The sequence below is a fragment of the Myotis brandtii genome, unplaced genomic scaffold (genome assembly GCF_000412655.1).
Source record: "Myotis brandtii unplaced genomic scaffold, ASM41265v1 scaffold538, whole genome shotgun sequence".
Taxonomy (NCBI): Eukaryota; Metazoa; Chordata; class Mammalia; order Chiroptera; family Vespertilionidae; genus Myotis; species Myotis brandtii.
The window spans coordinates 49,142-61,819 of NW_005369976.1; the positions used below are offsets into that span (position 1 = coordinate 49,142).

Consider the following 12,678-nt stretch of genomic DNA (forward strand, 5'->3'; position numbering starts at 1 on the left):
TAACTTCCTGCAAATGCTCTTTTTTGGCACGAAATTCGACATTTTTAAGTGTAAAAATATCTATGATGTTAACACCTTCAGCAAATTTGACATATGAAGTTTTGAAGCTTGTTGTCAATACAACAAAATAGCATACTTATCAAATCGCATATATATCAACATATAGGTAACCCCATCTATTGAAAAAATTCCACATTATTAATCGGTACACCTGGTAATTAAGAAATGGTAAAGTACTTCTAGAGACATTTTAATTACTACATTCATGTGGAACAACAAAGAAACCTCTAAGAAAATGGTCTGGTTTTCCATAACAAGTCCTATTTTACTAAGATATTTTTACACAGTGGTAGTCACAGCATATATAATTTTTCTTTCCACACTACCACACAGTCTTCAGACTAATAATTTTTAAATAGTGGCACACAATAACTTCATTGACAATTACACTATTATCTGAAATTTAAATTATTTCCTCAATTACAAAAAATATCACTTTGCCAATACCTACCTATCACTTTTGCCTTGCTTAACAATACTATACTTCTATGTTTTTTACAACAGATTCTCGTGACTAAAAATGCCAACTCCATCACAGGTTGTGTAACCGTAGGAAGTTAACCTCTCTGTCTCAGTTTCCTTACCTGTGCAATGGAGGTGCTAGCAGCATCTATCTCGTGGAGTTGTTGAGGGTATTAAGTGAGTGAGTAAAAGAAGCACGTGAAAGAGCACCTGCCCACAGGAGGACGTAAGGTGCTATTACTGCACACTACGTATTTTATCACATATGGAACAATAACCAAAAGTCAGGGTTTATAAAATCCTGAATATGTTTTTAAAAACATTTTTATGCTCAAGACACATTGTCAAATTTCCTTTCAAAAGTGTTGTCCCAATTTACAATCATACCACCACGTTTCATCATCCCCAAAAAGGTAGTGGATATAAGCATTTTAAAAAATACTTAATAATATAGTAGAGCTTCATGATTTGCATTTGTTTGATAACCAGAGAAAATTAGTTTTCCAGGTGATTTCTTAACTAGTTATTGCTCTTCTTTTGTGAACCATTTATTCATATAATGTGTACACTCGTCTACTGTAGGGTCTATATCATATTTACTACAAATACAGGGTGAGGCAAAAGTAGGTTTACAGCTATTCGTATGGAAAATAATACAATAATTAATAAATAATACAAGAATAAACTGTGTTTTGTATACTCACAACTATAAACCTACTTTTGCCCCATACTGTGTCTGGTCTACTTAATGCCTTGTTATTGTGGGTATGAAAGGGAATATTTTTTCCACTAATCTAGTTTCAGAACTTGTATTCTTTTTATTTCAGAGTATTTGATGTATGTAGTGGCATGATTTAGTTCAAGCACCAATAAATTAATCATTTTATAAAAGCTAAACTAAAATGTTATGAAATGTGAGGTTTCAGAAACAAGGTATTTCAGACACATAAAGATGGAAATAATGACTGCTGAATATTTTCCACATTTAAAACAAAGTAAAACTTTGCTTTCAAATTAACATAGCCAAATTAGACATTCAGAACTTAAGTTTAATTTTTAGTAGTCTAAAACATTAAATAATGCGAAACATTTTCAAACATAAAAGTAAAGTCCTTACTAAGTGCACAGCATGATCTATTTCTTCAGTAGTTACACCTGGTTTAATCATCCCAGCAGCAATGTCCAGGACTTCTCTAGCAAGCTGTAAAAGAGAAACCCTTATTACATTTCAGAAGAAAGGAAATAAAAACAGAAATCTGTACCTTCTGCCCTATCACAGATTTTGTGAAGATTCATAAAGTGCACCTCACCTTAAAGGTTATAATCCTGCAGCTCCATTTTAAAACCATTTGTATTTCTAATGCCCATCAATACAAGTGTGTGTAAATACATAAATAAAATTGGGCTAGCTAGTAAATAGATTAATAAGTAAGTCTGACTGATTTCTATGTGAAAATGCACATGTTAAGTAGTCTACACAATGATCAACTGGTAGAGATTGAGTCCTGTCATATTTCTGTAATGGGGAAGGAAAGGGAAGTAAAAGAATAGATGATTTCCTTCAAAGAATCACAGCACATAAGTGATGGAAACAAAATTTCTCCAGATTATCAAAGAAAATTGGTATCCAATCACTTTTAAGCACTGAATAAAAACTTTAAGGATCATTTCTAAATCAGCAATATCACCCTAGCCGGTTTGGTCAGTGGTTAGAGCATTGGCCTGCGGACTTAAGAGTCACGATCCTGGTCAAGGCAATGTATTTCAGGTTGCAGCCTTGATCCCCCAGCCCGTTCGGAGCTTGAGTGGGGGGCAACCAATCAATGTGTCTCTCTCACATCAATGTTTCTCTCTCTGTCTTTCCCCTTCCCTTCCACTCTCTCTAAAAATCAATGGAAAAAAATATCCTCAAGTGAGGATTAAATAAACAACAAACAAACAATAGCAATTCTTCCTTTTTTCTTTAGAAAAATGTGAACATGTGACTTCACTTAATAAGAATCAGCCTAAATACTACACTGCATTTGTATTTCACAATAGGATCTTTAGCAGAACTTTAAGCCTTAAACTCTGCCCTAAGTTATAATGACTTGTGAAAATAAGATGACAAAATGTCACAAAAACTACATTCTTTAAAAATATAAGGGATGGCCCTAACCGGTTTGGCTCAGTGGATAGAGCATCGGCCTGCGGACTCAAGGGTCCCAGGTTCGATTCCGGTCAAGGGCATGTACCTTGGTTGCAGGCACATCCCCAGTGGGGAGTGTGCAGGAGGCAGCTGATTGATATTTCTCTCTCATCAATGTTTCTAACTCTCTATCCCTCTCCCTTCCTCTCTGTAAAAAATCAATAAAATATATTTTAAAAAAAATAAGGGATAACAGAAATAGACTCTCAACTGAATATATACTTCCTGCCATATTAATTTTCAAATAGATTATTTAAGTAGATAACAGCTGTTGTACAGAACTATATACTCACAATCTTATCTAATAAAGAGCTAATATGTAAATGGTCATCATGCCCTCACGCCATCACAAATCCATCACCAGGAGGCTGCGTGCGCAGCGGGCAGGAACTTGACGCTGCATGCGTGGCACAGAGGCAGGTCCCAGTGGCTCCGCATGGTGAGGCCTGGGGGTCCTGCGGCTCCACGCGGCGTGGAGGCCTACCACTTTGGGGCAATCCATCAAGGAGCCCCAGATGGGTGGGCGGGGCCTACATCTTTGGGGCGATAAATCATGGGGCTCCCTCACTGTGAAAGGCCACAGGCCAGGCTGGGGGACCCCCCCCCCCGAGTGCATGAATTTCGTGCACCAGGCCTCTAGTAGTTTAATAAAAAGCAAGTACGGCTAGTCAAAGCCTTACTACAGAGCACATCCACCCTTTGTAATTCAGCAAGTCACTGCCTTCCTGTCTAGTAACTGCTGAAACGTGCTCTAACCCATGAGGTGAAAAACTCTTACCCTACATACGAGTCGCATCCCTTCTATATCTTCCGCTGAGAGTAATTTAATTTGAGAAGTACCCTTAAGAGCTTGTTCAGATTCAGACATTCCTGGAAAGGAAAATCAGTAAATAAAGCCAAATGAATGGGAAGATATAGTATTAGGCATAATTATCTCCCTGATGACATAATAATAGTCAAGTTTCACTATTTCACATAATGATATTTCATAATTTAGGAGGATCCCGGTTGGATTTTTTTTGAAAAAATATTTTCAACATAAAAAAAAAATTTGCTAAGTAAACTGAAGGGCGAACTCTAAAGAAGAAATTTACAGATCTATGAGAATTCAGTCAATATGGAGTACTTATTACATGACAGGCAGTGTGCTAGTAAAGGTTAGTAAATTATTCACATTTGAATAGTACCACACAATTTACAAACTGCTTTCATGACCACCATCTCATAAGGAAACTATATACCAACAACTGATGAGTCAATTATACACATTTATTTTTTTTAATAGGAACCTAAGTCAGTGTTTTTCAAACTGCTGTTTGTGATCCATAAGGTAAATAAATGGAATAGAAAATAATAGATTATATCATATAGGGTAGGGGTAAGTACTGTTATGAAATGTTTGTTAATTTACACACACACACACACACACACACACACGCCTATATACAGATCGTATTATAAAATATATTTCTCACTTTGGGTTACAGTAAAAAGTATTAAAAAATACTTGAAAAATATTGCCCTAAGAATCTTCATTAATAAAATTACCTTAACTCAAATTATTCATATATTTAAAAATATTAGAGCCAGTATAATAATTATTTCAAAATCTGACAAAAAGAATATAACAAACCATAAACTAATATTTTTAAATAAATGTGGATAGCCCTGACTGGTTTGGCTCAGTGGATAGAGCGTCGGCCTGTGGACTCAAGGGTCCCAGGTTCGATTCTGGTCAAGGGCATGTACCATGGTTGCGGGCACATTCCCAGTAGGGGGTGTGCAGGAGGCAGCTGATCGATGTTTCTCTCTCATCAATGTTTCTAACTCTCTATCCCTCTCCCTTCCTCTCTGTAAAAAAATGAATAAAATATATTAAAAAAATAAATGATTTATCAATAAAAAATAGTAATAATAATAAATGTGGATATAAAAATCCCAACTAAAATATTATTAAACAGAATCCAAAATACATATAATACCCCATGACATAAGTGGAAAAACACATTAACAAATCTATTAATATAATTCCTCACAGACATAGATTAAGGAAGAAAAAATAAATGATAATCTAGAAAGATAATTATGATAACATGGTCAACATGACAAATATAAATCTCAAGCCAACAACCCATATCATGGAATGCCCACTTCAGCACCACTATTTAACATTGTTCTGACAGTACTAGCAGGTATGTTAAACAAGAAAAAGAAATAAGACATATTAAATTAGAAAGAAAAGGACAAAATCTTTATCAATTTCAGATATGATTATATATATAATCATATCCCTAAAATAAGGGGACACCTGGTGAATGACTAGAAGTAATAATTTAGCAAGTTGGCAGATTGTAAATTAAATATATCAAAATCAATAGCTTGCCCGTATACAAACAATGAGCTAGAAAAATATAGAAGATACTATTTACAAGAACAACTAAAAAAGATAAAATATCCAGAAATTAACTTAATACAAGACCTAATGAAGAAAGTTTTAAAATACCACTGAGGGAACACAGAGCAGGGTAACGATTAAAAAACCAGCTCTGAGACTCCGCGGAGTTCTGGAAGGTGGAGCCCTGCGAGTTCCCACAGCCTCCCAGGCTCTTGTTTACACACTTCCTCTTAAATCTGTGAGTTTGATTGTTGATCCCAGTGCATGTGATTGCCCAGTTGGGGTCGCTAGCGGAGCTTGTAGGGGAAGATTGTTTTTGGGGAGCCTGGAAAACAGAGCTGGGAGTGGCGACTGGTGAACCAGCTCTGGGCGGAGCTGGTTCAGGTACAATAGAGAACTCCTGGTCAGAGAGGACTTAAAGCCTTGGAGGTCAATCCAGACACACTGCCACCCAGAGGCAGAGCCACGAACTGACTCTTCTGTACATACAAATACAGCAGTAAGGGGAACCAATACGGCCTGCCTTAAAATCAGGACTGTGGCTTACAACACGGAGGAACAGTGTATCAGAGGGAAATTCAACATTCTCCTGAATTCCGGGCGTGCCAAAAAGAAGAGTAGAAGATCTGAAGCACCTGCATTACTGCACATTTTTATTTTTTTTATTTTTAATTAATTACTTTTTCCCCTTTTAACTAAGAAAACATTGTTTTTCTTTTTTTTTTTTTCCCATCACCTGATTTTACCCTTTCAACTACTACATTTTTATTTTTAACTAGTATTATTACCGCTACCATTTTACCATTTTTTAAAGTGTCATTTTCTTTTCTTTTATTTTTTTTATTTTTTTATTTTGGGACTAATGTCCTCCATTCTATTTTCATCGTTCCTTTAGCAACATTTTTCTCTACCTCAATTTGCCTCTGTGCTAAACCCTCTTCCCCACTTTTTCCCTTTTGTTGTCCTGTTTCTCTTACCCTACTCCAGGTTTAGATCTTCCCTATTCTTTTTACCCCCTGTCAAAATTTCACCCTACTTATATACCCTATGTCCAATCCCCTGCTCTAAATCCTTATACACCTTTCCCTTATCTTCCTTCACTATCCAAATTTTTTTCTTCTTCTTCTTCTTTTCTCTCTCTATTGTTTATTGTTGTTTGCTCGATTGACGAGTATATTGGGGGTTTTTTTAGGATCGTTTGTGAGGTTAGTCTGCTTATTCTTTTTATTTTTCTCCCCCCGCCCCCCGGTTATTTCTGTGCTTCTGTTTTCCCTTGCGTCGCTTGATATTATTGGTTGTTTGTAGTTTGTATTCATCTCCAGGAATCTGCTGCTGTAAATTGTTGGTATTAGTGGCGGTTCTATAGGAGTTTTCCCCTCATATAAATAGTCTCTTCCCCTCTTATACTTCACTCTCTTTTCTCTCTTACTTTTTTTTTCCTCTTCTTTTTTTCCCTCCCTTTTTCCAATTTTATTTTTGCACTCCTTTTTTTTTCTTTTCTTTTTTCTTTCTTTCTTTTTTCTCTTCTACCTTTTTCTCTTCTTTCTTCCTTATCTCCTAACTCTCTTAGCTCGGGTGGCCACCTTTATTTGGGGTTATTGATATCGTAAATACATTCGTGTTCAGTGCCTGGTACGTTGTGCCTTGTTGTGTTGTATTTTGTGCCTTTAAATCAACGCAGCAGATTCAAGCAACAGCGGCCTCCTGATCTCCACACGCTCTGTCTGGGGAACAGTTACTGTGTGTGAAGCCTCCCTCCACCTGCCAGAAGAGCCACCACAGCTGTGAACAGCACCCACCAGAGCCCCTGCTATCAACGGAGGAGCCACTGCTACCACAACCGCCCAAGGAGCAACCACACCCCGAGGAACCACTGCCACCCAGGGAGCAGCCACTGAACGACTCAACAACTAGATATGTCAGTGAGATCAAACATGGGTAGACAAAGAAACCCCCAAAGGAAAGAAAAGGAGGACTCGCCAGAAAAGCAGCTAAGTGAGACAGAGGCATGCAACATGACGGAAAAAGAATTCAGAATAAGGGTCCTAGAGTACATGCACCGGTCGGAGGAAAAAATCAATACCATATGCAAGAAGCTAGAAGAATCAGATGAAAAATTCAATACCATATGCAAGAAGCTAGAAGAATCAGATGAAAAATTCAATACCATATGCAAGAAGCTAGAAGAATCAGATGAAAAATTCAATACCATATGCAAGAAGCTAGAAGAATCAGATGAAAAATTCAATACCATATGCAAGAAGCTAGAAGAATCAGATGAAAAATTCAATACCATATGCAAGAAGCTAGAAGAAACAGATGAAAAAATCAACAACTTAAGTAAGGCCCAAGAAGAAATGAAGAGTGATATAGCTGCCATAAAAAACTCCATTGAAAGTATCAACAGTAGACTAGGAGAAGCGGAGGACCGAATTAGTGAATTAGAAGACAAGGAAGCAAAACACACCCAAACTATACTGCAAATGGAGAAAAAAATTAAAAGACAGGAGGAGAGCCTAAGGGAGCTTTGGGACAACATGAAACGAAACAACATACGAATAATAGGGGTGCCAGAACAACAGAAAGATGAACATGGATTAGAAAACCTATTCGAAGAAATAATATCAGAAAACTTCCCTGAGGTGGGGAAGAAAAAAGTCACACAAGCCCAGAGAGTCCCAAACAAGGTGAATCCGAAAAGACCCACACCAAGACACATCATAATTACCATGGCAAATGTTCAGGACAAAGAGAGAATCTTACAGGCTGCAAGAGAGAGACGGAAAGTTACATACAAGGGATCTCCCATTAGATTATCAAATGATTTCTCAACAGAAACACATCAGGCCAGAAAAGAATGGACAGAAATCTACAAAGTGATGCAAAGCAAAGGACTGAATCCAAGAATACTCTATCCAGCAAGGCTTTCATTCAAAATTGAAGGGGAAATAAGAAGCTTCACAGACAAAAAAAGGCTAAGGGAGTTTATCACCACCAAGCCAGCCATGCAAGAAATGCTAAAGGGACTGGTGTAAAAAGAAGAAATAACAAGCTCAGAAAGAAAACAGCCACACACACAAAAAAAGAAATGGCTACAAACAAGTACCTTTCAATAATAACTTTAAATGTAAACGGACTAAATGCTCCAACCAAAAGACATCGAGTGGCTGAATGGATAAAAAAACATGACCCATACATCTGCTGTCTACAAGAGACCCACCTCATTAGAAGGGACTCACACAGACTGAAAGTGAAGGGATGGAAAAATATCTTTCACGCAAATGGAAAGGAAAAGAAAGCTGGGGTAGCAATACTTATATCGGACAAAATACATCTCAAAGTGAAGGCCATAACCAGAGATAAGGAAGGCCACTTCATAATACTAAAGGGATCAATACAACAAGAAGATATAACCCTGGTAAACATATATGCACCCAATGCAGGAGCACCCAAATTCATAAAAAAACTCCTGGAAGATATCAAAGGAGAGATCGACAACAATACAATCATAGTAGGGGACTTTAATACACCACTGACACCACTGGATAAGCCCGCTAGACAAACAATCAGCAAAGAAACAGCAATCCTAAATGACTCACTAGATCAGATGGACTTAATTGACATCTTCAGAACACTTCACCCCAAAGCCATGGAATATACATTCCTCTCAGGTGCTCATGGGACATATTCAAAAATAGACCACATATTGGGTCACAAGCAAAGTCTCCACAAATTCAAGAAGATTGAAATCATAAAAAGCTTCTTCTCAGACCACGATGGCATAATGTTAGAAATAAACTACAATAAAAACAACCCAAAATACTCAAACACTTGGAAGCTGAATAGCATGTTATTAAATATTGATTGGGTTACCAATGACATCAAAGAAGAAATTAAAAACATCCTGGACACTAATGACAATGAAAACACAACAATCCAAAACCTATGGGACACAATGAAAGCAGTCCTGAGAGGGAAGTTTATAGCTCTGCAGGCCTATCTCAAAAAACAAGAAAAAATGGTAGTAAATCATCTAACTCTTCAACTCAAAGAATTAGAAAGAGAGCAACAAGAAAACCCCAGAGTGAGCAGAAGGAAGGAGATAATAAAGATTAGAGCAGAAATAAATGACATAGAGACCAAAAAAACAATACAGAAAATCAATGAAACCAAGAGCTGGTTCTTTGAAAGGATAAACAAGATCGACAAACCTCTAGCCAGGCTCACCAAGAAGCAAAGAGAGAGGACCCAAATAAACCAAATCAGAAACGATAGAGGCGAAATAACAACAGACCCCACAGAAATACAAATGATTGTTAAACAATACTATGGACAGCTCTACTCCAACAAACTAGACAACCTGGAGGAAATGGACAAATTCCTAGGAAAATACAACATTCCAAAACTCAATCAGGAAGAATCTAAAAATCTCAATAGGCCAATAACTATGGAAGAAATTGAAGCAGTCATCAAAAAGCTCCCAGCAAACAAAAGCCCAGGACCAGATGGCTTCTCAGGGGAGTTTTACCAAACTTTCAAGGAAGAACTAAAACCTATCCTCCTCAGACTACTACAAAAAATTCAGGAGGAAGGAACACTTCCAAGCTCATTCTATGAAGCCAGCATCACCCTAATACCAAAACCAGGTAAAGACAACACAATGAAAGAGAATTACAGGCCAATATCCCTCATGAACATAGATGCCAAAATCCTCAACAAAATCTTAGCAAATCGGATCCAACAGTACATCAGAAGGATCATACACCATGACCAAGTAGGATTTATCCCAGGAATGCAAGGATGGTACAACATCCGTAAATCAATAAACGTAATACATCACATAAACAAATTGAAAGAAAAAAACCACATGGTCATATCAATTGATGCAGAAAAAGCATTCGACAAAATCCAACACCCATTTTTGATAAAAACTCTCAGCAAGGTGGGAATAGAAGGATCATACCTCAACATAATAAAAGCCATATATGACAGGCCCACAGCCAACATCATACTCAATGGACAAAAACTAACACCATTTCCCCTAAGAACAGGAACAAGACAGGGATGCCCACTCTCGCCACTCCTCTTCAACATAGTCCTGGAAGTATTAGCCATTGCAATTAGACAAGAAGAAGAAATAAAAGGCATCCAAATTGGAAAAGAGGAAGTAAAACTGTCCTTATTTGCAGACGACATGATATTATACATACAAAACCCTAGAGACTCCATCAAAAAACTACTAGACTTAATACATGAATTTGGCAATGTAGCAGGATACAAAATTAACCCCAAGAAATCTGAGGCATTTCTATACACCAATAGTGAACTTTCAGAAAGAGAGATTAGAAAAACAATCCCATTTACCATCGCACCAAAAAAATTAAGATACCTAGGAATAAACTTAACTAAAGAGGTAAAAGACCTCTACTCAGAAAACTACAGGACGTTGAAAAAAGAGATAGAGGAAGACATAAAGAGATGGAAGAACATACCATGTTCTTGGATTGGTAGAATCAACATCATTAAAATGTCCATACTACCCAAAGCAATCTATAAATTCAACGCACTTCCCATTAAAATACCAATGGCCTACTTCAAAGATCTAGAACGAACTCTCCAAAAATTCATCTGGAATAAAAAAAGACCCCGAATAGCTGCAGCGATCCTGAGAAAGAACAAAGTAGGTGGGATCTCAATACCAGATATCAAGCTGTATTACAAAGCCACTGTTCTCAAAACTGCCTGGTACTGGCACAAGAACAGACATATAGATCAATGGAATAGAATAGAGACCCCAGAAATCAGCCCGAACCAATATGCTCAATTAATATTTGACAAAGGAGGCAAGAACATACAATGGAGCCAAGATAGTCTCTTCAATAAATGGTGTTGGGAAAATTGGACAGATATATGCAAGAAAATGAAACTAGACCACCAACTTACACCATACACAAGAATAAACTCAAAATGGATAAAGGACTTAAATGTACGACAGGAAACCATAAAAATTCTAGAAGAATCCAAAGGCAACAAAATCTCAGACATATGCCAAAGCAATTTCTTCACTGATACAGCTCCTAGGGCAGTTGAAACTAAAGAGAAAATGAACAAATGGGACTACATCAAAATAAAAAGCTTCTGCACAGCAAAAGAAACCATCAACAAAACAACAAGAAAACCCACTGCGTGGGAAAACATATTTGCCAACGTCATATCTGATAAGGGCCTAATCTCCAAAATTTATAGGGAACTCATACAACTTAACAAAAAGAAGATAAACAATCCAATCAAAAAATGGGCAAAGGATCTAAATAGACACCTTTCAAAAGAGGACATTCAGAAAGCCAAGAGACATATGAAAACATGCTCAAAGTCACTAATCATCCGAGAGATGCAAATCAAAACAACAATGAGGTACCATCTCACACCTGTCAGAAAAAAGATAAAAATAAAAAAATAAAATAAAAATAAAAATAAAAATAAAATAAATAAAAAATACCACTGAGGTAGATAGACTTAAATAAAATAGAAAAACATACCCTGATCTTGGATAGGAAGACTCAATATTGTAAAGGTGTCAATTCTTCCAAAATTAGTCTATAAATTTAATACTATCCCAATTAAAAAATGGCAACAGGATATTTTGGGGACAAGCTAATTCCAAATTTCACATGGAAAAACAAACATGCAAGAATAGCCACGAAAATTCTGAAAAAGAGGAAAGGTGGGGGCAACAAGGCCTACCAAATATTAAAACATTATATAGCTATAATAATTAAGAGTTTGGCAATGGCACATGATTAGACAAATGGGTTAATGAGACAGAATAGAATCCAAAAACAGACTCAAAGACTTGTGAGAATTTAATATAATTGTATAGGCAGCATTTTAAATCAGACAAAAAAAGGACTGATATTTTAAATAACTAATGGTGTGACAACCAGATATTTTTCAAGGGAAAAATAAAGTTACATTTGTATTTAATTCCTAATACTAAATAAAAATGTTATCACACATAAAAAGAGTGAAGCCATAAAAATAGTGGAAGAAACAAAATGGGAAAATCCTATCTAATAAAAGAGAAACATGGTAATTAGCCATACGGCCGCTACCCTTCCCATTGGCTAATCACTGAGATATGCAAATTAACTGCCAGCCAAGATGGCGGCCGGCAGCCAGGCAGCTGATGCGAACAGGGAGGCTTGCTTGCTCCAGTGACGGAGGAAGCCAGGTTCCCCGCCTGCCTTGCTGGCCTCTCAGCTGCTCTCTAAGAAACATTGTAACAAATATAGAAGCTAAACCAAACCCCAGAAACCTGCTTTCAGTCAGCCAGGCTTCAGCCAGCAGGACCGCAACATTGTATCAAATACAGAAGGTAAACAAAGGCCAGAAACCTGCTTTCAGCAGCGGAGGTCTCATAGCTGGAGCCCAGCCTCAGAGCTAAAGCTGGCCCAGAATAAAAAAAAAAGAAAAAAAGGAGCGGTTGGGAGCTTCAGTCAGCCGCCAGCCTGAAAACGGCTCTCAGCCCCTCACCCAGACTGGCCAGGCACCCCAGTGGGGACCCCCACCCTGA

General features: G+C 37.2%; 1 protein-coding gene across 2 annotated transcripts in view; it reads right to left on the bottom strand.

The window, feature by feature from the left end:
- METAP1 (methionyl aminopeptidase 1) overlaps positions 1-12,678 on the bottom strand; it is a 43,094-nt gene that overhangs the window by 16,084 nt on the left and 14,332 nt on the right. For both annotated transcript variants that reach the window (XM_014549195.1, XM_014549196.1), the window contains exons 5-6: positions 3,489-3,580; positions 1,640-1,723 (exon numbers count right to left, since the gene is read on the bottom strand). In XM_014549195.1, coding sequence (XP_014404681.1) covers positions 1,640-1,723; positions 3,489-3,580 — 176 coding nt within the window. The remainder of the gene's footprint in view (positions 1-1,639; positions 1,724-3,488; positions 3,581-12,678) is intronic.